Source organism: Pseudopipra pipra, chromosome 7 (genome assembly GCF_036250125.1).
Source record: "Pseudopipra pipra isolate bDixPip1 chromosome 7, bDixPip1.hap1, whole genome shotgun sequence".
In the NCBI taxonomy this organism is placed as follows: domain Eukaryota; kingdom Metazoa; phylum Chordata; class Aves; order Passeriformes; family Pipridae; genus Pseudopipra; species Pseudopipra pipra.
Window position 1 is genome coordinate 27,263,001 of NC_087555.1, and position 27,790 is coordinate 27,290,790.

General features: G+C 40.7%; 1 protein-coding gene and 2 long non-coding RNA genes across 8 annotated transcripts; 2 read left to right on the forward strand and 1 right to left on the reverse strand.

Annotated features, from left to right (window-relative positions):
* Window positions 1–1,923: 1,923 nt before the first annotated feature.
* Window positions 1,924–18,534, reverse strand: LOC135417337 (leucine-zipper-like transcriptional regulator 1). 6 transcript variants are annotated; one of them, XM_064661327.1, is made up of 9 exons: window positions 18,444–18,534; window positions 17,758–18,183; window positions 9,451–9,713; window positions 8,610–8,689; window positions 7,722–7,851; window positions 6,214–6,260; window positions 5,344–5,464; window positions 4,254–4,440; window positions 1,924–3,913 (listed from the first exon to the last, which is right to left on the reverse strand). In XM_064661327.1, the coding sequence occupies exons 3-9, from the start codon at window positions 9,611–9,613 to the stop codon at window positions 3,229–3,231; spliced, it is 1,413 nt and encodes a 470-aa protein (XP_064517397.1). In that variant the 5' UTR covers window positions 9,614–9,713; window positions 17,758–18,183; window positions 18,444–18,534; the 3' UTR covers window positions 1,924–3,228. The 6 variants fall into 6 exon arrangements, with proteins under 6 accessions (XP_064517397.1, XP_064517399.1, XP_064517396.1 ...); XM_064661329.1 differs by lacking the exon at window positions 18,444–18,534 and having other exon boundaries at window positions 17,758–17,865; window positions 18,009–18,349; XM_064661326.1 differs by lacking the exon at window positions 18,444–18,534 and having other exon boundaries at window positions 17,758–18,349.
* On the forward strand, window positions 7,847–12,052 carry LOC135417342 (uncharacterized). Its single transcript, XR_010432002.1, has 3 exons — window positions 7,847–8,147; window positions 9,808–9,955; window positions 11,412–12,052. It is a non-coding gene; the product is annotated as an uncharacterized LOC135417342 (long non-coding RNA).
* LOC135417341 (uncharacterized) lies at window positions 12,190–27,753 on the forward strand. Its single transcript, XR_010432001.1, has 4 exons — window positions 12,190–14,943; window positions 15,090–15,162; window positions 15,883–16,019; window positions 20,941–27,753. It is a non-coding gene; the product is annotated as an uncharacterized LOC135417341 (long non-coding RNA).
* The last annotated feature ends 37 nt before the right edge of the window (window positions 27,754–27,790 follow it).

The following is a 27,790-nucleotide window of genomic DNA, read 5'->3' on the forward strand; positions in this document are numbered from 1 at the left end:
AAACTGCAATCCCACTGATACGTCGCTGAATGGTTCTTTAAATTCACTTAAAATAATGAAATGTTTAGGTTTTTTCTATTATTAATTGGAAAAAACCTCTTTGAATATCTACATTTTAGAAGAAAATCCTTCTGCCATTCATGCATTTTAATGTTCAGAAACCAAATGTTAATTGAAGACAATGAGTTTGTTGAAGTGTTTAATGCTGATCGATTTGTTCTCTTAGATATGTAATTTATGATACAATAGCATATCTTGTGTCTCAGATGAGATTACCAAGAACACTGCATCCTTTTGCTTTTATTCCATGGATTGAATTACTGTGGGCATATTAGATATGTGCAAGCTTCTCTGTTTTTCAGAGACATTCTAAAACTTCAGTGGCAGCCCCTTCAGTCCATGCCCAACCAAAAATGGTGTGTTCTGTTTTGTTTCTAAATATTTGTCACTAGCTAGAGTAATTCCATTCATTATTTCATGCAGGCCACCACCAAGCTTTCAGATGGCAGCAGCTTGTAGTCACTTGCTTGGGCCTGGGATGAATTCTCATTAACTGCTACAGTTATGGAGAAATATCATCAGCACATGCATGAAGGTTCTTCTCTTCCTCTCTGAAAAGGTGACTCTGGTGTGCAAACAGGAGTGAAACCACCTGAGGTGCTCTGAGAGCCTTGTTGGTGTAGCTGATGGCACTGGCTGAGTTCTGAAAGGGGAAATGACCCAGGAAATGTCATACAGTATTATGAGCAAGGATTGTGTGCCTAGGTCCTGATACAGGTTTTTCAGAGAGAACCTGAAATATGGGTCATGCATGCTGAGAAGGAACCGAGATGTCAGGCACTCTTGTGGGCAGATGTGGGATGCAGTCACTTTAAATCTCAAACCCCTTCCCTTCCAGCTTGAGGTCACCCTTGTTTTTTAAAGACATGGGAACAGGTCAGCAAGGGGAGAAAGAGCCTCCAGTGGCTTCAGCAAAGCTGCTGTAGCAGAGCACCCCACTTCCAGGATCAGAGCTCTCTTCCCTTCCACAGCACTGCTGGGGCCAACTGCAGCTCATCCTCCCACAAGCAAGCCCTGGGGCTGTGCCTGAGCCCACATCTCTCCAGGCACAGCCCCTCCCTGAGCCCCTGCACACCTGGTGTCCTATGCAGAGGCAGGAACAGAAGGTCCCTTACAGCATCAGGTCAGCCTGAGAGGTTTGGGATCTCTGGTAAAGAAGCGGTGCCCAAGGTGCTGGTGCAGCCACCTGACTTGGCACACGGGCAGAGGCCAGGGGAGGAGATGGGGAGATGGGCACACTCTGCAAGCTGCTTTTTCCTCCCCGTGCCAAGCCATTGCCTTTGGGCTGGCTCGTGTCCCGCCTGCGTTGGCTCTGAGTAAATGTTAAACCCTTCGTGGGGCTGCCAAAGGGAAGAGAGTTTGAGGGGGGAGGAAGAAAGGAGTGACAGAGGCTGGATGGCATTTTCCTGGGGCTCTTGCACATCCCCAGGATACCTCTACCTGCCGGGAGGCCTTTGCGTGACTTGGAAGAGTCACTGGTTTATTGTTGCCCTTTCCAGTTAAATTTCCTTCCCTTGTCAATCCTTGATAAAAGCCTGTATGTTATGGCAGCTCTCAGGATAATGCCAAAACAGACATGTGAGCCAGCAAAAGGAAAACAAGCTGCTGATTTAAGATTGCAGTGCTCAGCTCAGTCACTGTACTGAAGTCCTTTCCGAACAAACCTCCTCAAACTGGGAAATTCTTGTTCTTGGAGCAGAAATTCAAATCCTGGGCAACCCTCGAGGCTGGCTGAAGTGCTAGGAGATGACTGGGGCTTGTGGGATCATGTTCCTTGTTCAGAAAGGTAAGTTCTTTATTCAGTTTGAAAATACAAATACATGTTTTAGATTTGTGAAAGTAGAGAAAATAAGCACACACTGATAGGAAACAGAGCAGGCTTTATTTAAATGGAAGAGTACAATCCTCTCTGTTTCCAAATAAGGGTCACGAATGGTCCAAATAACTCTTGTAGCTTTTTGCGAATTCATCTATAATTTTCCCATTGAATTCATGTGACAGCTACTTGTGAAGAGATGATGAAAAGTATCTGTAAACATTCTCACTTGAAATCCTTTATTCCTATGAAACTTTCAAAAAGCAATCTTTTCAAATATTCAGAAGTATTACACTTTCTAGTCGTTTCAGACAGCAGCGTTTCTTACAGATGGCTGAAGTTCTGTCAGAAGGCCATATCTTAGTAACTTCTATGGAAATAAATGCTTGGAACACTGGACAATATTATCTTTCAAAAAAACCACTTTTTCTTTTCAGCAAAGAAAAATTATACATGAACTCAGGACTTACTCAGATAGAGGGGAAATGTGTAATGATCACTACCTGAGTTGACAAACAGAGAGATGGGAGTTGGAAAAGCAGAAATCCCTTTGTGGCTAAAACAGGAGTTACCAGTCAGAACAGCCCATGCTTTGTGCCACTCCTGTCAAGCCCTCCTCTTTCTGTCCCCCCACCCCGTTATGGGAAGTCAAACCCTTTTGATCCTGTGCTCAGTCATTAAAGCCAACACTCACTTGGCAATTCCTTTGTTCTTCCAAATATAATGTACTTCCTCTGGTCTAAGGCTGGAGATGATTTTCAGGGGGCACTCGTGGTTTATATACAATCCTGGAATATCTTCTAGATTTCACTCACTAACTTGTTCATTTGGTTTCTGTGGTGTTGTAAGGCTATCTCTTGTTGCAAATATAGTGTGCAAATAACACTCAAGAAAACAAAATCTTAAAAAACTTAGAGAATGTTGCCATTAAGATTGATCAAATCCCTCAAATGTGACCGTATTTCCCTCTAATACAAGTGCAAAATGAGCAAGCTTTGACCCTGAAATGGCAGCTGTGGAGCCAGTAGGGGTTACTTGTAGTTCTGATTTTTCAAAGCAGCATCAGCCACTGCAATTTGAAAGGATATGAACTGACCAGAAGAAAAGTAACAAAAAGAGCAGCATTCCAACAAGCTCTTCTCAGAAATCACAACTTACATGCAAGTTGTGACTTAAATATATGTTGGGTTTCGTTAACATTGTAAAAAATCTGTTCACAGCAAGTATGAGAACGTTTAATTATTTTTTTCCCAAGCATGCTGATAGGAAGCTGAAGACAGTTGCAAGCAGTTGGTTTTCCACCTACTGCCACGGTGGTGGAAATTTATTCTTTCACTTTGTAATCAAAGCGATCACGAGCTATCGAACTCCATTTGTCTGAAGGAGATCTCAGCGAAGCTGGACAAAGGTTTGCCCCCGATGAGCAGCAGGGTGTTGGTGCTGCTGCCGAGTTCATCCCCGGCGGTCGCGCACCCACAGTCACTTCCCTCCTCTTCACCCACAACTTGAGCGGCAGCCAGAGTTTCTCTCTCTGAAGAGGGAAACAGAGGGAGAGACTTGTCCTTCATCAAAAGGCTTGTGTCTCTGTTTGGGTCCAGTTCTGCCTCTGAGGTGGTCTGAAATGCACGGAAGCTCACTGGCTCCAGAGGCAAGCTGAAGGTTTTCATTTCAATGGCGTTGCTCTCCTTGCTGCCAAATGCCCTGTCTGTGGGCCGCTGGCGGAAGTAGTTGCCAAAGCGAGTGTGCCTCGGGATGGGCACCAGCTGGCCATGGTCCTTCTGATCGTTATTCCAGTGGCTGGGGGATGTATTAGTGAAATCTGAGGTAGTCTGGAAATCAACACCAATTCCTAAGATGCAGTGATACATTTTAGGAGGAAAGTTTGCAGTACTACTAAGCTTCTTCCATGTCTGTGTATGGAAATGATACTTCCAGAGGTCATCATTAGGACTGGAATTTGAAATCCCTCCACCAAAAATCAGCATAGAGTCTTTGCAGACTATTGAAGCATGACCTACCACTGGAGGAGGTCCTTGGCTAAATATAAGAGAAAGCAGCAGTTAAGAGGAGACCAACAAGAAACTTAACGCTGATTTTAGCCTCCATTTTCCTTTTGGCTCAGAAGAATGGCTGCTGAACAGCTGCATTGGGACATCAGAATTACACTGCTGACAGCTGCATCAATGCATTGCCAGTAGCTCTTCTGAGCAAAGCCAACTAGAGCCCCAGGGATGGCAGCAGCACCATATCTTGATCTGAACAATTCCTACATCCGCCAAAAGGGCATCGCCTCCCCCTCCACCTGCCTGCAGTATCAAATGATAAGATAAATTCTTTCTTTCTCTGCTCATGTAGTGTAACACATAAAATAGTTTACCTTGTTCTGATGTTGGACCAGCTGCTGCTTACAAAGTCCCACTTCCACAAGTCCTTCTGCTCACTCAGCCCCATCAGTCCTCCGAAGAGGTACATTCCGGTACGATAAACCACGGCAGAATGGCCATGCCGAGGTCCTGGACCAGTGTTGTGAGATGGGCTGGAAACACACAACCACTTTCCTGTATCTGAAAGAAAATACTAATTTATAGATGGTTCAGACTTAGTTGAGTATTTGAGAAGGGATTTATTTCAAGAAAAAAGTAACTATTCAATTGGAGAATAAAGGTTTCTGCTCTGAGCTTATTTCAGTATGAGTTAAAAGCTTAAATTCTGACACTGAAAAAGTGCATTTAAAAAAATCGGATTTGAAATAAACTTTTAATGAAAATGTCAGATGCTATATGACAGATGCCATGGAAATTTTATTTACAGAGCAGTTTTTCCTACGGCTTTTTCAATTCATTAACTCTGACACAGAAAGATACTTTCCTGGCTGTAAGAGGGGAAAAATCAGTCAACAAAAACTTCATTAATGTCTGTGCTTATTCTCCCTGTGAGAGAATGAAGGATGAGATAAACCCATCATTTGTTTCAAAATAATGACAAAATGGCCACCAGATAACAAAAGTTATCCATTTAAGAAGTCTCTGGGAATCATCTGGTTTGCAACACCAGATTGGTGATGAATATTCTAATTAAAGCATCTCCTGAAAGGTTGGGCTCCCCACAGTCAGTCTGAGATTTGAGACTCAAAAGATGGCATTAATAGGCTGAAGTCAGGGTCTCTGCTGCTCCTGAAAGTTTTTAGTAATCCTTGAAGAATTTAGTGAATAATGAACAAAGCATTATCCCTGATTTTCCTCTAAAACTGGCAAATACTGTAAAACTTCTTCCAGTGTAATAGTCTAATTTCAGCCGGGTATTAATTGAGTTGACAGAATTCATCATTAAATGCTGCCAAACAGCAGCCAAAACTAATCTACAGCATTTCTACTGATAAGAATTTTCCTAACAGGGAAGGCCATGCTCTCCTGCAGCAGTTGTTGTTTCATACTGGATCAAAACCTTATCCTATTTTTTTAACTTACCAAAATGGAAAGTCCAAAATTCCTGCGAAATGCCTTTGATGCCAAAGTATCCCCCGAAGATGTACATGCTGGAATGGTAAACTACTGCACTGTGACCTTTTCTGTTAGCTGGTGCCAAGCTCTAAAACAATTTAAGACAAAAGCCTGTTAAGTCATATCAGTAGCAATGTCTGTCTTGGAAATACACCCTTTTTTTCCCCCACAAATGACCCTGCAGTCCCAAACTTTCTCTTGAGTCCTCCACCACAGGTAACCAGAGCAGCAACAGTGTCACATCTTAATAATTTTTTGTGTGTAATTTCAAGGTGTAGAAACATTTTGAAGACAAAGTTTCAGTAGCAAAAAATGAGTGATTCTTTACATGTAGTGATATAAAACCAATCTCAGAAGACCAAGACATAAACACTTCCACTCAGGTTTCAATTAGAAGTGGCAGTAACTTAGTGAGTCCACGTGTTCAGACTGAAGAAATGAAAAATGCTGCAGCACTTCACATTCCAAAATGTATTAGTGTGACTGCCAATCTGTTTTCACAACCCTACTTTTAAAAGCACAGGCTTCACGTATGGTTGCAATATTCCATTTAAAATTAGTATTCTTGATAAGGATTTCAGAAAAACAGAAGCAGCAGCAGAGAAGAGGACTTAACTTCTTATATACGACTTAAAATTTAAAAGCAGTATTTTTAAACACTGTTTTGAAGAAGGAAAAAGCCTTAGTTATTGAAAGTGCAAAGAAATAAAGTATAGCCACATGTCTCTGAAGAGATGAGATTGGAACTGTTTGGGGGAACATATTTCAAAGCAATCTGTTTAATCAACAAAGCAACAGGCATTTGATTCACACATTCCCCACTTCCTGGCTCCTTACCTCCTTCTCTGCTGGTACGTTACGGCACTCTGTCCATCTTGTGGAATCTAGGGGATTGATTTAATAAAGCGCAGTTTAGTTCCTGGACCACAAGAGGACACTCCTCCAACAGTAATTTTTCAAATTACAGATCTAATTTTCAAGTAAGTCTCATCCTGGCGTTTTCTACTGACAAGGCTGAAGAAATCTGTTCCCTGCTAAGACAGCAGCACCAAGAGACTCGCAGGAGACACAGTTGGAATGATTTTCCTGTATCCTTATCTGATATTGAATCACAGAGGTACCATACTGTATTCCTGTTTCTTAAGGCTAAATTTCACAATGCAGAAGTAACCTGTGATTTTCAGCATTATCTGAACTTGCAGGACTCCCAGATTTCCTGATGAACGTATGGCTTCTTCTACTTATCCTTATGACAACAGCATTATTCTTTCTTGTTCTTTTTCATAGATCCCCTAAGGGCAGCACCTAAATAACAGTCAGAAATCACAGATTTGTGATCACCATGAAGGAGAGGAAATATCAGGTACCCAGCACCAGAGGTAGAATGAGAAAGCACTGAAAGCTTGCATTACTTAAAGCTATACTTGCCAAAGGATTTTAAATAATAACTATGAGAAAGCTAGACACACAACACATTTTGAGTAACTCATTCCCAATTTTCACTGATAAATACTGTGAGTAATAAGATGCTTTCTCCTTTAAAATATGTTCTATTTGAGGCTCTCTGTTTTTCCAGCAGGTATCTCAGACAAATGGTGGAACACACAAATGGATTGAAAAAATCCCATTGACTTAAGTTTACATAGTGAAGTAGCAAAAGAAGCCAGGAAACTTAAATCTTGGTCTGGTCACAAGATTTACCAGCTCAAGAAGAGCTCAGTATCTCTCTCTTTCCTCCTCCAACATCAAAATAAGCAGCCATTACTATAGGCAGGATTTCCAAAGGGAGAACACAATCAATTATGACATTGCTATTAAATTCAAATGCTGCACTGCTTTTATTAGAATACACACTTAAGACATCCCAAATGTTTGTTCTTACGAGAAGAAAACCTGTGTTATAAAATGTTGATGGTGATTTCCCACCTTCTTATTTAATTATACTTGATTTTTCCTGCTCCAGCTTATGTGTTTCTTCAGTAAAATTACAAAATGAGATATACTTTACTAAACTGCTTTCTTCCATAATAAAACAAAGGGCTTGGTTTTTAAAATTCATGTAACGTTAAAAAAATTAAATACTACATGAATTACTGGGTTTTATGATCAAATTGTAAACTTCAGAAGGAGGCAGGAGGAATGGAAATTCTGAGACCTTAAAATACATAAAACTTTCACATTAAATTCTGTAATTGAAGTAAGAGCTGACTTTTTGATAGCTTAACAGCCTAATTTTAGGGGGAAAATATGCACACAGTATTACACACATTACGTCTTGTAAAGCTTGGGGAAAGGCTATGCTACAAGCAGCAGAAAACAGTTTGGTTCTTACTGTTTATTAGTACCTATGGACTTGGAATGTCCCACAGAAAAAAACTGGTTATTGTGTATCATACCAATGTCATATGTCCAGAGAGGAGTTTTTGCTTGTGTGAAAGCAGAATCCACCATCCCACCAAAAATATACAGGTTGCCCTGCAAAATGAAAAATATCTGTCACTGAAAATAATTTTAAAAACAATTCCTAAATGAAAAGGCTGCTATCACCAAAATATAATTAACAGTAATGTGTATGATGATCTGTTAACAATTAAAGAGGCAATCCCAAAAAGCCACCAACTTTTAATTATGTCTTTATTCTCTCCCAGTAGGAAACCCTGATGAATATTCTGCTGTTCTAACGGGGACAGCATTCCAGAACCAGTTACTTCCTTGTCAGCCTGGGACAGCTTCAAGGATGTGGATCTGGAGCTCTCTGACTCACTGCTCAGGTAATATTAGATTTTGCATGTTTATAGAAATATTTCATTGCATTGCAGCTCCCGATACCCTAAATTCTGTTTTCCCCCTCACAGAAAAGGCTGTAATTCTTATTTGCCTTCACTCCCCCGTCCCTCTTCTATGCAAGCTCTTAAGTGAATGTTTTTATGCCATAGCTGATCATGCAAATGAATTCAGAGCAACTGTTACAACTGTACAGTTAAGTCAAAGAATGTGCTGCCAAGGTCTTTATCTTGTATTACTGTTACATACTGAGCACTGACTGAGGAAATTACTGTCACTTTATTCAGAAAGATTCCAAAACATTGGTACAGCTACATCCAGAACTGCACCAACACAAAAATATTTTCTGGGTATAGTATTTTCAGTACAGTCATCTATGGCATTTTATCGCATTGTATAGTAGGAAATAAAATGTGAGGATATGGATAATATAAATCTTGGTCTACTACCTTATAAGCCACCATTGAATGTTCTTCCAATTCTTCTGGACCATCTCCTGAGCAATCCAGCATTTCCCATTCATTTTTCGCTATAAACCAAAGCTGAAGTTAAGTGGTGCCCTTGACATAAACATTTGAGAAAAGGTGAAAAGATGAGCTTTGAATGTGGCTGTGCTGCCAGTTCAATGAGGAAAATGAAGTGGTTTGTCATCTTTCCTCTCTGTTAGTTCAGAAGAAGTTCCCAAAAGTTAAATATATGCATTTTTCTATTTAGCAAATTTAAATGTAATAGAAATTGATGTTGTTACTGCTTGCATTTTAATTGTTATTACATCAAAACTCAACAAGTCCATGATAATGAACTCCAGGAAAATTCTGGTTTATTTCAGAAACAACAACTGTACAAGTCAGGCCACATATTAAGTCAAATAAAACAAAGGGTCATACTTGATAGTGCATTGTTAATGTAAACCTACAAGGTATTGTATTCATGTGTTGCCTTTGTGCTCTTTTACTTGCATAAACTATCCCTGCACAAGAGAGTCAGGAAAGCTCTTTGATATCCCTTGCTAGAACCAGGATAATTTAAATGACTCAGTATTTCTGGTCAAGAAAAAAAAACAAAACAAAAAAACCCAAAAGGAACTGAACTAAATTCTAAACTTTCTGAGACACTTGCAACAGGAGCCAACACATACCATCTGCCCAATGAACAAAATGCAGTTTATCCGTTATTTTTATGGAGATACTTTAAATGGGAATAATCTGATAACTATGGAGTATCCCGAATTTCATGGTGACTGGATGTAGAATCTCTAATCCTGACATACAGGTGAAGGGACCAACTCACCGATGTTGTAGCGCCAAAAATCCCTCAGACTGGTCATGTTCCGCCCTCCATGGAGATAAACAAACCCTCTGCAAACGACACAGGCGTGTTTATATCGATCGCAGGGACGGGGCTTCTGCTGGGGGGCAGATTTCCAGCCACAGTGTTCAGCTTTTCCTTTCATGCTGATAACTAGGATCTTATCCAAGGATCAATTTGTAAAGGGCAGCCATGTCAGAGGAGGTTCCCAAAACATCAGAGACAGGGCTTAAACCCTGTTTGGTCTGCAAAAAGACAAAAAGTAATTTAAGGTTAAAAAAAAAAGAAAAAAGAAAAGTCTCTGCCTTGCAATAAAATATTACCGTGGGTTTTTTTCAGTCCCATCAAAAGCAACATGACAATTTTGTCCATCTGTGATAATACACTAACTTAAGGAAAGCATCTGAAATTCTGACTCTCAGAGTCTTATATCCGTGAGGCTGGGACAGGAATATTACTGGAGCTGAAAGTTTTCCAAAGAATATCGGTGAGCTGAACTCCAACACCCTAGGTTTGTGATATGGTAGAAACCAAGGCTTGGTCTTTTTTCACTACTAAAATATTTAAAACAAACATGTCCTTAAAAAAAATAATTGAAAGAGTGAATATTAGAGATAAAAATAATGCATTAGCAGTTGTCCAGAATTTGTGTAGACTTTTATCTCTAAACCTGCTGAAATGAGGATGGATCTGGAAAAAATGACACTAGCCCTTCCCATGCCACAAGATGTCACTGTGTTCTGTGAAGACACAAATACCAGGAAAACATTCCTCTAATAATCTGCTTCAAAAGAGTGGCTATGATATATATTAACGTAGATTATTTCACAAAGCAAACACACACACAAAAAAATCAGCATTAGAGCAAATGCTGCAATTTGTGTTGGTAATGTGTCTGAGGAGACACATGTCACCAAATGAGGTGACAAAGTCTCCCAATTCCAAGACTCTTCCAGGAAAGCCACATTCCAGCTGCACTGAGAAGCTAGGATGGAAATAGATAGGTGAGAGTCTGTCAGTATGGACACACGGTTAACTCTTCAGTACTGCAAAGTAATGCCTGTTCTTCCACAGTTACAGTGTTTTCCATACTTAACTTCTCCAGTTTATGTAGGCATGTATTTAGAATCCCAGTGGATAAAGTCATAGATAAAGTCACAGCTCACCATAATGATCATGCAGCAAATCCATGCTTTTGATTGAAGTCTATTTCCAGGGTAAATGTGAAAAACCTATGCCTACTTGGCACAATTATTTCTAAATAAATTAATTTAAAAACCACAAACAAGCAACACAGCAGAAATACCAAATTTGCCCTGGATATACAGCAGTAAAACCATTTACATCCACAGAGAACGTTCATGTCAGCTGCTGCCCATGGCCTTATAGAGCAAAGCAGTGACAAAGGCTGGAAATTTTCCCAGCAAATCCAGCAATGTCCAAGGAGGTAAAATGAAGCCCTCTTCTTCTGATCTATATGCAAGTGTTTTTACTAGACACTTCGCCACAGTGTGACTTCAGACATATGAACTGTGCCTTGAAGTTCATTGTGCAAAACTATATTTAGCCACACATATGCTAGGGAAGGCCAACATAAGCCGTTTGCCCTGTGTGTGTCTGATTTCAGGGAAGGGGGTGGAGAATACAAAGTATTTACATCTCCATCAAAAGTTGCCGTGTTATAAAAAGGAATGAGCAATGTTCTCTTGGAGTCAAAGATGAACGAGCAGTTAAATACAAAAGAAAAAAGCTATAAAATATTTCTGTTCTGTAGAACTGTTTATATGTTTAAATGTTCATAAACATGCTGAGTAACAGCTACATAACCCTTTATTTATTTTTCTATGTACTTCTATGATAAGCCTTCCTTTTTATTTTTCTCTTGGAATCCTGCATGTCTTCTGTTTCACTGCTGCACTGAAAGCAACATTTTTGTTTTACAGAGTTTTCAGTACTCTGCCTCTGTGCCAACATCTCTTGTTTGGAGGGGATTATATATCAAGCAGCACAACAGCATACCCCCTTCTTCAAATGTTTTCTCCTGCGTTCAAGTATTCCCTTGTTCCTGAAAGCCTGGATTTGTCCTAGGCAAATTCACAAGCTATCCTTCCCTCCATCCATAACAACGAGGCTCTCTGTTGTCCCTTCACACCACCTCCTTCCTCGAGGCTGTAGCAGATGAGCACTGGCAGATCTGCCCCCCTTTGCTGCTCTACCAGGTGTAGAGGCAAGGTGTGTATCCAAAACTCAGCCGCTCCAGTTCACAGCTGCCCTGTACAGTGGCCATTCCCACTTGGGAAGTAACTGTCAGCAAAGTGCCAACATAAAATCTGGGGGGAAAGAAGGAAGACCTTTACACCACAGTCTACCTGCTTAAGTGGTAATTTATCTAATGGCAACTTTTAAGTCCAGGGCAAGTTGTACATAATTTGAGGAAAAACAAAGATTGCAGTAAAACAGGCTAATACAGAAGATAGTCATATTTCATATTAATATGAAATTAATGTATCTAAGTTCATTTATCATCCAATTTATCTCTGAAATTTATCATTTGTAAGACTGGAATGTATTCAGCGACAAAAAGATGCTGGAAATCTCTTGCAGCATTTTTTGGCAAGATTAACTACTCAAGTTTTGTTATTCTTTTTTTATGCAAACCAGTATTGTAAGCTACTACAGTAAAAACTGAAGTCTATTCTTTGTATTTTCTCTGAAAGGATACAAAGATGGGCAACGTTTACCAACACGTGCATTTCTCATTTCCAGGGGAATTAGCAGCTATGAAGTAGTGACACATTACAGGTGTGTAAGTCCATAATGCTTTCTGGCATGAAATTGAGAAGGGAAAAGCAGCTGAAGTCATGAAACACAGATTCTCTCCCTAACTCTGCCAAGCTTCTGTGTAACCACAGCCAATTCATTTACTTCCACAGCTAAATGGGGACGGTCACTTCCTTAGTACAGCACTTCAAATTTGCTGATGCAGTGCTGTGTGACAGTGCCAAGGTATTACTATTATTGATATAATTTACTGGGAAAAAGGCGATAGGTTATTAATACTTTACAAAAGTAAAATCGGCTTGCCCCTTGAGGGATTTTTTCCTCAGCTATAAAGCATTATCCCTCTTCCTACGTATTTCTGCCTGTTATTCTTCCTACAAACCTTGCCTTCTATTATGCAAACATTCAGAGAAGAAGACAGCCCTGATTTCCTATAGTAGAATAGCAACAAAATCCTGTCTAGTTGTTTATCTACCCCAGCTGAACTCTGTGTAAGGCAGGAATGCTGGATGGGGTAACAAAAGGCCGATCTGGGATGAACTGAATGTGTGTCTCCTCCCAGTCACACCTTCTGAGCATCGACTGACCCTTGGGAATCATGGCCATTTACTCTCAGCTGAAGCATTCTTGGAAGCAGACCTACACTCACTAACACTCAGTTAACAAACTGCTTCATTTCAGATTTGGGGAAAAAAACCCCACAAAGTCAATCATGAATCTTGCCTTTCATCACTGGTATTTTAAAATGCAAACATGACTCCTGGACTGCCTTTCTATAGAACCAGGCTCACCAGAGTTCATCTACTGTCAACCTTAACAGTGCCATTTCCAAAAGAAAATTGCTAGTCTTCTGAGAACAATCTCACCAGGGATGTCCTCTGTGTCATGCAACACTGACCTCAGCTTCAACTTGCTACAAAACCAGTTATCCAATAGGAAGCTCTAACTTCAGCAGAATTAAAAAAAAATATATACAAAAAGACAACTCAGAACATTTTTATCCAACTGGTTTTTTCCCCCGAAACAGCTGTAGCACACACAAAAATGTCTGCTGCTCTCCAAACTCTTCTGCCATTTCATTCTAAAAATAGCTCCTGTGCAATCAATCCCAATTGTTAAAGGGCTGGAGGAGCTGTGAGTCGAGGGCCTGGAGAGCTGCAATTAGCACAGTAACTATAGCACTGAGTGCGTATCAATTAATGGCACCCCACTACTGTTTCATAATACAAATAATTCAGGAAATGTAGCAAGACAGGAATTACATCAGGAAATGTAGTTTATATGATCATTATATAATTATTTATATTTCTGTAAGATGTGTTTTCTCAGACAAATTATTTATTTATTTAAAGTATTGCTTAAATAGATCTTCATTAAAGCTTTTTTCTGCCTCAGCCCCCTGATTCATTTCCATCTGTTTTCAATATACTCAGAAAAGTTTCATTTTTAAAATGATTGAGCCTTTTGAAATATAATGAGATAAGAAACCACTCATATTGGGGCAGGGAAAAAAAAGGAAATCTTGTTCTCTTTTGGGGATTTTTTGTTAATGACCCAGTTTTCTGAACTCAAGCCTTGAACCTCTCCATGCATTTTCTTACTGGGCAGCTTGATGTTTTACTGCTCTTCAAAAACAATAACAGATCTTCCTGTTTGTACTTATCATAGAAACCCTTCCTGTGGTGCTTTTATTGTAATGCTTGTTCCATTAGGACTGCCTGCATGAATGAGGAAACTTTGGCTGAGGACTTGCAAGGCAGTTACAAAGTTTTAAAAACACACCCAACTTGTTTAGAATAGTTTAAAAAATCCAGGCTTTTTTTCAGTATATCACATTTACTTGCAATGCTTTTGCTATATGTGTGATAAATTTTAGTATCCTCAGGTTTGCTATTTTATTATTTCCTAAACTCAAGATGCTATGAACTGTTTCTAGGCTGGGGTTTTTTGGTTTGGGTTTGGTTTGGTTTTGGTTTTTTTTTCAAAATACAGGAACTAATTTTCAGAGAAGCTCAGCTTTAGAGTTTCAACCTAGAAGTCCTAATGGCTTTAAGACCATAGGGTATCTGTAATATTTCTGTATTATTAGGATTCTGAATTGAAATAAGGGCCTGTCTTTGCTCTGTGTTGTAAAAAAATGCAGTTACTACATGTCTGAGCTTACAACTGAAGCACTGAAGACAAAAGGAAGGAGATGGAAAGCAGTATTGCTCCTTACAGGGAGAAGCTGAAGGACAGAAAGAGGGTTTGTAAAATAACAAATCAAAGCAGGGGACACAGCTCCATCCCAATTTCAGGGTTCAGAAGAATTACAGTTACTTTCAAGTAAAACAGTAACAACCCTGCTGTCTGTTTAAAGCTTAGAGTGGAGATACTAAAAATTTACAGAAAAACTGTGAGGCATTTATGTTGAATAACTCCAAGTTGAATTTTAACAAGTTTAAGGTAGTATTCGCAAACATTATCTAGTGCTTCAAAATGCTTTTTGAAGTGAGCAGGTATTTTAAAGGGCGTGACTCTTCTGAAACAGCCACATATAATTACAGTTTCTATATGCTGTAAGCCTCTGTATGTAACTGCTACTTCTGGAGTCCTACCTAGGGCACGGGCATCTTCACTGCAAAACAGACAAGAGCATCACAGATCTCGCCCTGAGAAAAGCTCACTGCCTGTTTCTGGAGCTCTGCAGGCAAGGTACTGCATTTCTTTAATTCAGATCACATTAATATTAAAGCTCTAATTTTAAAAGTTCATAATAAATTTATATGTTTGCATATAATTCCAAAATTAAATTTTGCAAATTGACATTGCTAATATATTGTCTTTTGGTTTTTTTCTAGAAGCTTTCACCCAGAAAAGAAAATCTTTTGCAGTCAGCAGTGCTGTGTAGCACTACTTCATCTCTACTACCAAGTGAGTTCTTTAGTAGTAATAAATTAACTTATTAAATAAAGAAGTATAAATATATCCAGTTGTATTTTCTATGTGCTAGGTATATTTCTAATTTTTAATGAAACAAATACAAAAATACAAACTTGGAGCAATACAGTAAATATTTCATCTATTTCCCAAATATGGTGGAGGAGGTAGTAACTGGAAAAAAGAAATTCAATGTTTAAAGTATTTCTGGGATTGTTACATTTTTATATACACCTCTAGTATATGAATCAGAAAATTACCTTTGCCACAGTATTGAAATATATTTTATGGTACAGACAAAAATAGATACATCTATACCACCTTAATTTCCTTAGTAACTTAAAATTTCAGTTGTTGGTGAGTTTGTTTTGTTTGTTTTGTTTAATTTTTTAGAATGAGGCTTTTTAATAAATAAAAATCAGAATATATAGTTTTGATTAATAGATCTCCTTAGGTAATCTGTTAATTATGATTTCCAGCACTGCAATATCATTTGACTGCAATTCAATTTTGAATGAAGTTTCTGAGAAAGAGCTTCCCTAAATACATATCCATAGGTGGCACAAGTATAGCATGTTATGGATATATAAATCCAGGGCACCAGCCATGCCTGATCAAAAGTTCATGCTCATAATCAAAGACTGTATGGGGGGGGCTGGTCCTTATTAGAATATTTACCTCAGGAATCTAATCTGCTTTTCAGATCTTATTTAGGATCCTGTTTAGGATCCTCCATCCATAGGCAGAACTCGGTCTCTGTTGTGGTCTTGCCACGTAGCTGGGACGGGCACCCTGACTGTCAAGTGTTCCTGCAGGAAGACGGCTCTTCAGGAGTTACTGGAGACAAACAGGTGATTTTTCATGCTCTAGATATGACAGAGGGAGGAAATACAGTTCCTGGTTCTCACATTTTAAGATAAAAGAAATAAGAAACTCCTGCCATGATCATAGCACAGTCTCAAGATGTATTTGGCCTTTTACCCTTTCCTTGGAAGTAATTTGTCCTGTCACCACTGGAACAGGTCATTTCAATACAGGGGTCATCACCCCTTCCCCTGGAAATAGCAGCTTTCAATGTTCCTAGAAGGCATCATTTGGGGCTTTCACAAAAACTAACCAGCTGGGTTCTTTCAAGATCCAGTAGGCAGATGCCCTGGAGATTGAATGTAATAAATCTGTCCTTAGGTGTGACTGAATGCATCTTCTTGACAGCTTGTGACCTGCTGCTGAAACAACTTCAAAATACTTTATTTCCTAAGGGAGACTCTACTCATAGTAATGCACAATATTTTCTAGGTTAGGAAGAAAGACTCTGGTTGACAAAAGGAATCAGTGGCTGCCTTCTCTCCTCAGGCACAAATTAGGATATTAGAGTATATACTTGACAGCTGAGAGCATATCAGTGAAAAGCTATTATCTTCCATTAAAAGCAAAAAGTCTGCACTGAATTTTACTTATTTGTTCTTTCTATTCCCTGACTGAGGAAAAGAAGCATCTAATAAAACATTCACCCACACTTAAAACTTAATGGCACACTTCATGGAAGATAAACATTTGTGTTTTTCTTGTCCCTGAGACATTTTGCCCTTAGACAAACATGTATCAATGAGATAGAGAAGACATACAAGGTTATGAGAATAGCAGAAGCTGTAGCTTGAAGAAATATGAAGGAGGAAAGAGAGGGCATTTGGCAATAAGAAAATAAAATGTTCCAGCTGGCAAATATTAAAACATCCATATATCATGTTAGAATCAGTATGAATTTAGATTACACTGTATGGAAGAAGTCATGAGAGACTTGTGTGAGAAAGACTCAGATGACACAACTGGAATGACTGTCAGTCATGACTGGAGGAAAAGCTGAGTACAAAAAGATCTTTTATAGGGAAGATGAATTTACACAGTCAGGTGAAAGATGGTTGCATAAAAACACATGATACAATTGCATAGCTGTAATAGATTGCATAGAGAGGCATAGCTGGATTTTAGCTTGGCAAGGAAAACAAAGGTGTCAGTGGACAAACAGTAATAATAACCGTGATGGCTCACAATAACCTTGATGCCAACAGTTACTGGGCTACACCAGCAAATGGAAAAAAACCAAACCCACATAATTTCAATATATAAAGGAGACAGAAAGCATATGAGTAACTTTACACATACACGTTGTCGCTCCAAATTCAAATGGAATTACTCATGTGAATAAAACCAGTGATATGCATGAGCCTGAACAATGTAGCCTAGATACCAGAGCAAAAGAAGGACCAACTCTTTTGTCAGAAGCCTGAAAAAATGTTTTGCAAGCTGTGTTCATATTCAGACTCCAAATGACAGGGTCCATTTTGGACTGGAGTCTGGCTTTCTGAAAAATTCTCACTCCCAGATGACATGGTCCAGTATTCATCCCAAGCCAGATGCACATTGGCTTGGGTTTTGGATGGTTGCATTTCTTTGTTTGTCTTTTGCTCGGTAGAAGGCATTTTGTGCTTTATGCTCGTTGATTGTAGAAAAGGGAATGAGCAAAAGCAGGGTGGTGAATCTCCTAGACTGGAAGCAAGGAAAAGAGCTCTGGCTGTCCCTACCACGGACCTCCTGCGCAGCACCGGGGAAGTCGCAGGTCCCTCTCCCCAGCGGTGTCGTGGCTGCTGAGCGCTGACGCCGCTTCCTTCCTTTCATGCGCTTTGTTTCCTTTCGTACCTTAGGATGGAAACGACTTTGTGCCCAGCTGGGCACAGCTGTGCCCCTGCCCCGCTGCACGGCAGTGCCGCTGTGTGCACTGGCGGGCTGTCTCGGTGCTCCCTGGGATGCTGGGCGTGCATGGATGCTCTCAGAGCCCTCACCGCCTTTCCCCTGCTCCTCCGGGCGGAGCTCCGGCCGCCCGGGCGCTGCTGCTGCTCCTCGGCGGGCACCGGGCGGGCTCTGAATGCTGCGGGGGCCACCGGGGCCACCGCCCGCGGGCAAGGCCTCGCCGCCCTCGCCTCTGATCCTCTGCTCCCCACCACGGCTGGGCTCGTCCTGACAGGGACGTGCGGAAGGGGAAGAAAAGAAAGCAAAACAGAATCCCGTGAGCTGGCGTGCGGCCGGGAGCGCACCCAGCCCGCGGCCGCCCCTCGGCTCTGCCCGCACAGGGCACCCCCCGCCCCAGGCGCTCAGCCCACCCCGGGGGCGATGGGGGATCCCCGGCCGCGGGTCCGGGAGCCCCCGGCAATGACCCCCCTCCCCGGGGCACAGCCGGGCGCCTCCTCCCTCCCCGGGCTCACCCTCCCCGGGCTCACCGTCCCCTCCCGCGGGCGGCGGGGGCGCGGCCGCTGCCCGGAGCCTGCGCGGCGCTGGGGCGGCTCGGGCGGTGTCGGGGCCGCTCGGGCGGTGATGCTGCCGCGGGTCCCGCGGGCGGGGACGCGCTCGGGGCTGGGACACGGCCGGACCTGCCCGGCGGCGGGTTCCCGGCGGGGGAGGCTGTGCCCGGGAGGCCTGGGGTCCTGCGGGCTCTGTGCCTTGCCGGGAGGAACGTGCCGTGGTCGTTCACTGCGCTGTTAGTCATGCAGAGCGTATAACATCTCGTTTCTGGCCTGAATGCAGCCGGAAACAAACATACATATATATATAAATATTTTTTTTTGTCGGCGGTGGGAAGGGGGAGCACGGGCAGTGGTGTTTGTTTGTGCGCTCCGTTCCAAGCCCTTTTAAGTCAGCGTTTAGCCCAAAGATCCCTCTGCATGCTTTTCTGAGCCCCAGCCCCACCGCTTGCTTGGACTTGTGTCCTTGGCTTTCTGCTCGGCTGCTTCAGCTACCACCGGCTCGCTTTTTTCCCCGTTTCTCCTTTACAGGTACATAAGGTTTCATAAAACAGGAATGAAACTCCCCCACCCACGTGTGCCTCTATTTTCCATGTTGACGTGTTTCTCTGCTTTGGGGCAGAGGCTACTACTTCTTCCTTAGTATTGCTCCTAAAAAAAAGAACGAATGTAATTGCTTTTTCAAGTAACTGTAGGTGGAGGCCAACAGATAGACCCAGTCCATAGCAATGCAAAGCATGTGGCCTGCACTATGTGAATAATACAAATACATTTGGGTTTAGTATATTATGTATAATATATCCAAGTGTGGTAGCAATATGTGCTTCTGAATTTTTCATGCTTAGACTCAGGTGTTATTTAGAGGTCAGTCCAGAGCTACAGTGCAGCACTTTCTCCAGACCCTCTTAATTGCATTCTCCTAGGAATTCAAGAAAAAACCAAACAAACAACAAAACCAAAACCCCAAAACAAACCCACACATATTTCATAAAAAGAACTCTGAGATCATTAGCTAACATTTGGAAGTCCCTCAAATTAACATGCGTGAAGGACTGTGGCCAAACTCCCACTGGCTCCCATAAAAGCAGTAATCAGTCCTTCAAGCAAGATTCTCCACGAAATAACACCCAGAAGCCCCTGCAGAAAGGATTGCCAATCTCACCATCTGACTAGATTAAAAACAGCAGTAACAATGTGATAATTGACAGGAGAAACTTCCCTGACAAGGAATGAATCAGTGTTTATTTTTAGCCTTTCCCCCAAACGCTTTATTTAAACGAAAGATTAACTAATTATTTCCGTCGTTGTATTGTCCACACTAGAAATAGGAGGTGGCAGATCTTTAGTATCTGCAGAGAGCCCTTTGTTTTGACTCTTCCTTTGAAAGGGTGAGATTATGCCAGTTGTCCTTTCATTTCTAGTCCGATCAAATATGAAAATTGTCAAGGTTTCACTAAATTAAACACCCCTCAATCAATATTTTTTATTTCCGAAATAGCAAGCCTCAAAAAAAGGTGTCAGAAAATGTAAATTGTGATTGTCTCTGAATCCCACCTTTGCTCCAAAGCTTCCCTTGGACAACAAATCAGTATTAATCCTATCACTTCAACTGCCCACTGCAGCCTTTTGCAATGACAGAGCACTCCCATTCCAAGAAGATAAGGCTGCTCTACCTGTGCACAGGAGCCAGTAATAAAATTTTATCTAGAAGGCGGCAGCTTACCCAAGAAAAGACTGGCTAAAGATTTGTCCTGTTTTATGGGACAAATGTGAGGACACGTATCAATGCCAAGGACACCAAGTAGTACCTATGTTTCTGGTAATAGGATTTTGGATTCTGCTTTGTTTTGAAACAATTTTTCTTAATTGTTTTTTCTTCTTAATTTTTTTTTCAATTTTTTTCTTAAATTTTGAATGAATTGCTGATTGCAGCATTGGTTTCATTAGCAGAAAATTAATCAAACTACTTCAAAAATGTTTTAGGACACTGTTTTGTTTTTGGCTTACCTACTGTGGAACTAAGACACGTAAAAGACTCATTGTTTCATATTAATTTCAGTCCTTAACAATGAGTCTCATTTTCAGCATTTGAGTATTTATCCTTCAATGCAAGATATTTGTGTTTAATTTCTTTTCTACGCTTCTTAATAATTCAGGTAGTTTTGGATATGACTACTTAGGCTAGACCAATTCTAGGTGAAATAATTTATTTGTACCATTTTAGTGTATACTTGGTCATTCTTGAACAGAGTGAAATGTGAAGTAGAACGTGGTCATAGAAATAATGGGAAATTGTCAGTTTCTTTACGTGCAGCCCCCTGGTCTCTTACAGAAGTTAGAGCGAGAAACTGCAGTGTTGTATAGCTTCTAGGAGAAGCCTGGACCTTCAGCATCTCTTCTCACATGCTAGTGCAAGAGATGCATGAAAATGGAACTGTACCTAGAAATTAAAGTATCACTTTTCCTGTTTCTGCAGCTCCTGAAGATACATGGCAGAAATGGCCGTTCGCTGAGATGAGCTTGGCCTTGCAAGTGTTGACTGCAATGGTGCCTCTGCAACCCCAGATAACTTAATTTCTATTTAGAGGTAAGATGCATGTAGAACACCAACGGGAACATTGTATGAAATGATTTAATCTGAGGGCAATCAGGCCGAACAGACCCATGAATCATTCATAGTTGTTCATACACATCCGCATTGCAAGAGTGAGTTAACTGCAAAGGAAAACACTACAGATGGGGGGGAGGGTAAGACAGAGAATAAGGTAGATCAGTACAATCAGCCTGGGGTTTTACATGAGGTTTTAACCAGAATTTATTTTATTGGCTACGGACCAAGTAAAAAAAATAAGGGTTTAGGGCAGAATTTGAGCTTTTAAATCTAAAACAGAGATGGAAAACCCCCAGTGAGCTGTGTCTAACCTTGCATCATGCCTAGATTCCCAAACCACCTTTCCTATTTTCTAATAGGCTGTACTCTGCTGCGTAGAACCTCTCTGTGTGCCTAGGTCTGCACCAGTTCAACGGGACTAAGCAGCTTGGCACTCTTTCATATCTTAACTCAATCAGGAACTAAAAACTTAGTGTGGTCTCCATTCAGGTCTCCAGAGTGGCTCAGTTCAAGGGGTAATCCTCAAACCCCTCTAATGGATGCCAGTCAGACTGAGTCTTCACAACTGCAACTGTACCCATTCCCTCTAAAAGACAGTTTTATGATCTACTAGAGCAGGTAAAGCATTTATGCAGGAAGTGGAAGGTCTGAGTTCAGGGCCTGTTCTTTGCAGATCAAAGATATCAGTAGTCACATTGATGTCTGGGTGCCTAAGTATTCACATGAAACCAGCCTCAAAGCTTGATCACTCGCACTCTCAGCTCCGTCCCCTGCCCAGGGCACTCCAGAGCAGGTGGTGAAGCTCTGTACAAGGATGCTTAAATTAGTGTTGGTGTGTTCCTCTCAGATCTGACTAACGCTGCGCCATCAGAGAGGGCTGAGGAGCAGCAGAGTGTTTTAGCTGAGCTGCAGCCCTACAATGGTGGTGTGTATTGAGTGTAGCTGTGCCAGGGCCGCCCCCTTCAGCGTGTTCCTGCTCTTAAGGAAGCAACAACCTACATTCATTGTCTAAACTATTTCATTATGGAAAACTGGTTAAAAAAAAAAAAAGAAGAGAGATAAGTCATGAATTTTAAACAGAAACGTTCCTCTCAGCCCAGCAATAGCTATCGGGAGTTTGGATCTGAAGCTATCAGACTGGGAGGCAAAACCAGTACCGGCTGCTGGTCAACTGTCCGGGAATGCCTTCGGTAAATACACGTTTGGGAATTACCGCTGGATGGCAATCTTGTGCCACAGAGGATGTAACCACATGTGATTTTATTTGGCTGCAAACACTGACATTTTTTAAAGACCAGGAACCAAGTCCACTTCTTCCGAATACCATCATAAATTTAGAGTGAATTCATGTAAGGCATTCAGTTTAATTTAGAGTTGCACCAGCATAACTGGGACAAGAATATGAACCAGATGTTAAGAAGTGTTATTTTGACTGTTAATTCTATCGATAAAGTTCTGAACAATTTATGAAACTTAAATACAAGGAGCAAGCACAGAGGCTGTAGCCACGAAAGACCAAGAGCACCGAGCTTCAATTCTTCTGTGTTGTTACAGTCCACACTAAATTCTAAAAATTGACCTTTAATGCCTTGTCGTACGCCAGTGATTTTACCCTTAAGGCTGCTGTATTATACACACTGTTCTTTAAAGATACAAGTAAGTTCTACTATGACTGGCTGTAAAACAGGAAGTTACCTTAATTTCAAAAGTCAACATTTGAAGTCTTTGTTTTAAGGTTTCCAGTCTATATATTTCAAATGTTCGGTTTCAGTAATCTCTAATCACAAATATTATGCATTTATTTTGAAATATTTGAAAGATGCCTCAATTCTTTTCACATAGAATAATCCTTCTGTGAAACTCAACTTTTTTTTCAGAAAGTATTTAGGTTTTTGAGAAGGAATCAATCTTGGACTAAATCTGCATTTTAAAAAGTGGTGATTATCTTAGCTCCCTGGTGGAATAGCATACTATTCACAATAACTCTTTATTAAAGACAACCCATTTGGCTTAACGTTCTGTACAGGTGTTGTGTATCAATGTGGTGTATGGGAGAGTACCGGGAAATTTCTGCAACTGCATTTGAACATCAGGGAAATATCTTCATTAAATTTGTGCTTCTATTCCTTTTCTGTTGGCATAGATGGTGACACCTGTCTACCATAAAGATCTTCAGTTCTTCCAACCCCAAAACTGTACAGTACTCTAAATGTTAGGAATATCTAATAAGTTCAAGAACTCCTCCAGCAAAGTTGTCTTGTCCACCTTCACTTTCACCAAAACTATCAAGGGAACTAGTAGTCAATTTAAGCTGAGGCATTTTCTATTTTGGGGCTGGTAGCATATCTCTGGTTTCAGCCAGGGAAGGAAGTGCTCAGAATGTTTTATCACAGCCAGCTCTTGTGATTTACTTGGCATATATGGAAGAAGGAAATTGTGTAAATATGGGCTAAAGCTTATTCTTGGGAAATTCACAGTTCCATGGACTTGGGATTTTTAATGTATATTTGTGGTTATCACTTGTATGCTGTCACTTCAGTTCTCTTTTTGTATATGAAAATAATATCCTACTAATTCTGTGATGCTTGACAGAAGAGTTTCTGTACATGTGCTAAATGCACTCAGAGGCAGACCTGGCAGGCTCAGGGTGAGAATGTTTCAGCCCACTTTTCCTTCCCTCCCTGGTTTTGGCTTATTCTGAGGGTCATCATGGCCCTACCATAACTTGGTCACCCAGGGAAGATGCTCTAAATTAAGCATTGACTGTAGTGGCTGAATAACACAGTAACCTGAATCTATTCAGAGAATAGGATGGAAACTATTGTCTTCCCACATTTCTGCCCTTCCATCTTTATTCTGGGACTTACAGGATTCACAGCTGACAGGATGGTCTGCAGTTACCCTGTAAAGAACCTGAGTCTCCACAACATTTTATGTACTGTTGCCATTCACTGAATAGCTGGTAATTAACTTAATTTTTAAAGTCTATTTTATGGCAACACCCCAGGGCTATGTTCTTATTTGTGGTTTCTGTGTACCAGCTATTGCAGATATTGGTAGTTGGAGGAGAGCGTAGAAGCTCTAGGTAGCACAAGTGGAGAAGTGGGATCCAGGGAAATTGAGGGATTTGCCCAAGGAAACACTCTAAGTTTGTGGCAGTGTTAATATACCTGATCTGATTATCTAAGTCTTGTAGGCACAAATGCATGTTCTGGTACATGTATCAGCCACAGAAATGCTAAACTGGAGAAGGTAATTTGGAAAAATGAAAGGAGGTGGGGGGAAAAAAGAAAATAAAAATCATGCTTGGCACTACTTGAAGACTTGCAAGAAATTTCCATTTTCCCATTCTTAGAATACTTTGGAAATACATAAGGCCTTGGGATCTGTATTTTAAAATGTTGCTTCAAAATGGAATAGTATCTGTTGAATGTAGCCAAGAAACATCTGTTTTTCCGTTCCTGGAACCCGGAGCTGAGGCAGCCGTTTTCCTGTCAGCTCTGCTGTGGAGCAAAATTGGTTCAATAGGTCATTCTGTTCTCTCCATTTCATAGTTCTCAGTTTCCTGTTAAAAAGATGGCAAACAACACAAGTAAGCAGAAAAGGAAAGGAGATTCTGTGTAATGTGTGTATTAGCCTGTGAAAAAAAAAATCCATTTAGCTTCAAACTGAGTGAGGTAACTGGTGAGAGCAGAGCTATTAAGCATTAGAAAGAACACCAGGGACTGTATGGAACTGCAAGATTTATTAGCCCTCAAATGCCCCCAAGATTTTTTAGCCCCAAAATGGTTTATCTTTCATCAGTGGAAATAATAATCTGATACAAATCCCACTGAAGACAATGGGAATGTCACATTGATGGCCACCGGGCTCTGGATTTGACACTCTGTGGTAGATGGCCTGGTAGAAACTGGTCACCAGTACACAATATATTAATTGCAAGACTTGTAAATTATGACCTGAGCAGCTCCAGATTGGATTCAGTAACTGAGGGCCAGCAGTGGTTGTATATATTGTCTTTTCAACCACCTTTCACTCAGGTGGAGTCAATCTGAGGACAGCTCAGGGGGAGAACCGGAGGAAGAATTCAAAGGTCTCATGTAGAGAAGACCATAAGCATATTGTGTAGGTTTCACTTTTTGCATTCCCAGCCCTCCATGCTTTGACAAAGCTTTGGACAAACAAATACATTCTTGAGAACTGCGTAATCTTTTTCCTTTCATCTTATAGGAACAGGATGAAGATTCATAAAGGCATTTAGCTGCTTATACTCCCCCTGAAATCATCAGGCATTAAAAGCATAAATAACATTGAGAGCATGCCCCATGATCTGATATTTAATAAGCAATGAAAATCTGTATTATTCAGTCAGTGGCATTAAAAACAGGAAACCAGTGCACTGAGGTGGCAGAACCCTCAGCATGTTTCCTTACTGAAGAATGGCAGCATCCCTGTTTGAAAAACTACTGGAAAAAGACCTGCTGTGACCTTCTGTCATGAACATTTTGGTGACATAAAAAAAAGCCAATGGGCATTTGAGTCCTATTTCTTATGCAGATATAATTTTCCATCAGTCACATGACTTAAAAAGCAAAACTAATCTGGAGGAAGGATTTCTTCATTTTTTTTCCTTTGATGTGACCTTTCCACTCCATGAATTTAAAATAGCAAGGAAGTGAGTCCTAATCTGAGAAAGAGTTTGCAAAAGAGAATTGGAGATGCAGCACTTTCTGTGGCAGGGTCTTGCAAAGTGCTGATGGTATAAATTAACTAATGGGGGTCAGGAAATTTGCAAAAGGCAGATAGGATGCAGGAAGGGAAGAGGGAGTTGTGCAAGTCACAGACAGTTGCAAGCAGTTTCCTGACACTATTTACTTGGTAAAACATTTTGTTTCCTCCAGAGAAGTGTTTGACTTTGCTTTCATCATCACCTGTGTAAGTCAAATGTCATTATTCATGTAATCTCTGGCTTACACTGCCCAACATTCCCAGTCTGATACTGAAGTGACCATTCCCTGGCTGGTCTGTAATTATCCAAATCCATGTGGTGATAAGGTCCATCCATGCCCCAAATACTACAGTCAAATCCATGCTTTCATAAAGTAAGATCTACTCTGACTGCCAAGAGAGACTGTGCCATTTTACTTCACGAATGGCAAAAAAAGTCAGTAATAACATATGTATATGGAAAATGCAGTTGTCAATGGATAGTTGGAAAAGGAATGATGCAATTTACTCTCTGATCCCTGGATTTGTAGCCTATTTTCCTCAATGCCATCTTCATCTGCTTTCTTCAGTCTCATCTGATTTTTGTATTTGCCATATATGCACTCGTTGTGCCAGGGGAGGTTCAGGTTGAATATTTTAAAAAATGTCTTCCCTGAAAGAGTGGATATGTTGGAACGGGCTGCCCAGGAAAGGTTTGGAGTCACCATCCCTGGAAGTGTTCAAAAACAAGTAGACATAGCAGTAAACAATACAGTTCAGTGGGCATGGTGGTTCTGGTTTGAAGGATGGACTTGATGATCTTGGAGGTCTTTTCTAACCTTGATGACTGTGATTTGTCTAAACACAGTTACATTTGTTATGGGTTTGGCACACCAGTATTTGGAGTTGCCTTGATTTACAGGATTACACTCAAAGGACCAGCACCTATTACAGAAAACCCCTGCATGCTGTGAACACAAACGTGCTTCTGCACTGCTTAAATTGCACCTTAATCCTACTGTTTCCTCCTGGATTGTCTACTGGAGCTTTACATAGGAACGAGGGACATCTAGTGGCTTAATAGAACATAGCTAAGGAAAATGTTCTGCCCAAGGTACGTTGTTGTCCAGAGTTCAGTGAAGATTAAACTAAATTAAAGACTTTCTCAGTGGTTGAAATGTAATTTAAATATATGTAATTGCTTTAAATAAGAGTCAATCTGCAATGAATTCTACTTTTGTATTTCTGTCTTCTTGTGAAAAGGTGAGCTGACTTTGAAACTTGCACAAGTTAATATGTATTTGGTACCTAATTTCAGGGGGACAGAACATCCTCTTTCATTAGGAGAAGCTGGAGTACAGGACAGATGGATAAAAACAGAAGCAAATCACACCACACATCCCTATACATTTTTCTCCCCCAAATGAGCACATTTATTTTATGCATGGCAATTCAGGATATGATTAATTAGACTAGATGATACCTGGTAGATTACAGTGAGAAGGAATAACTGTGAAGAGCAGTTAAATGGAGCCTTTTCTTTCTCTGCAATGTGTTTCCTATTTTAATACTTAAATAATGAGTTTCTTTAACAAGTAACCCACTCTGAGTCATGTTTTCCTCTCTCCCCTTTGTTCTTATCCTAACCAATAACTGCTTGTCATCGTAATAGCTTTTATTACGAAAGATGAGATGCACATAAGAGAAACGAAAGTATCTGCACTGAATTATATGCTGGCTTTGTGTTGTGAGCCCATGTTCGTATCAGGTTTGCCATTCTGTCTTTTTCTGGTACGTACTGAAACTCTGGATGGACTAAGTCTGTTATGCTGCTCAGACCAGGGACAGTGCTTGGCCTCTCAACACGCAATAACTAAAGTTGAGAGACCAACGTCAGGCAATCAAGAGCTGTTATCTCTGAATGTCTCTCATTCCTGTCCTAACTCCACAAAACAACAAATTCAAGAGCTGGAGCATATGACTAAAGGAGGCATCTTATATATAAAGA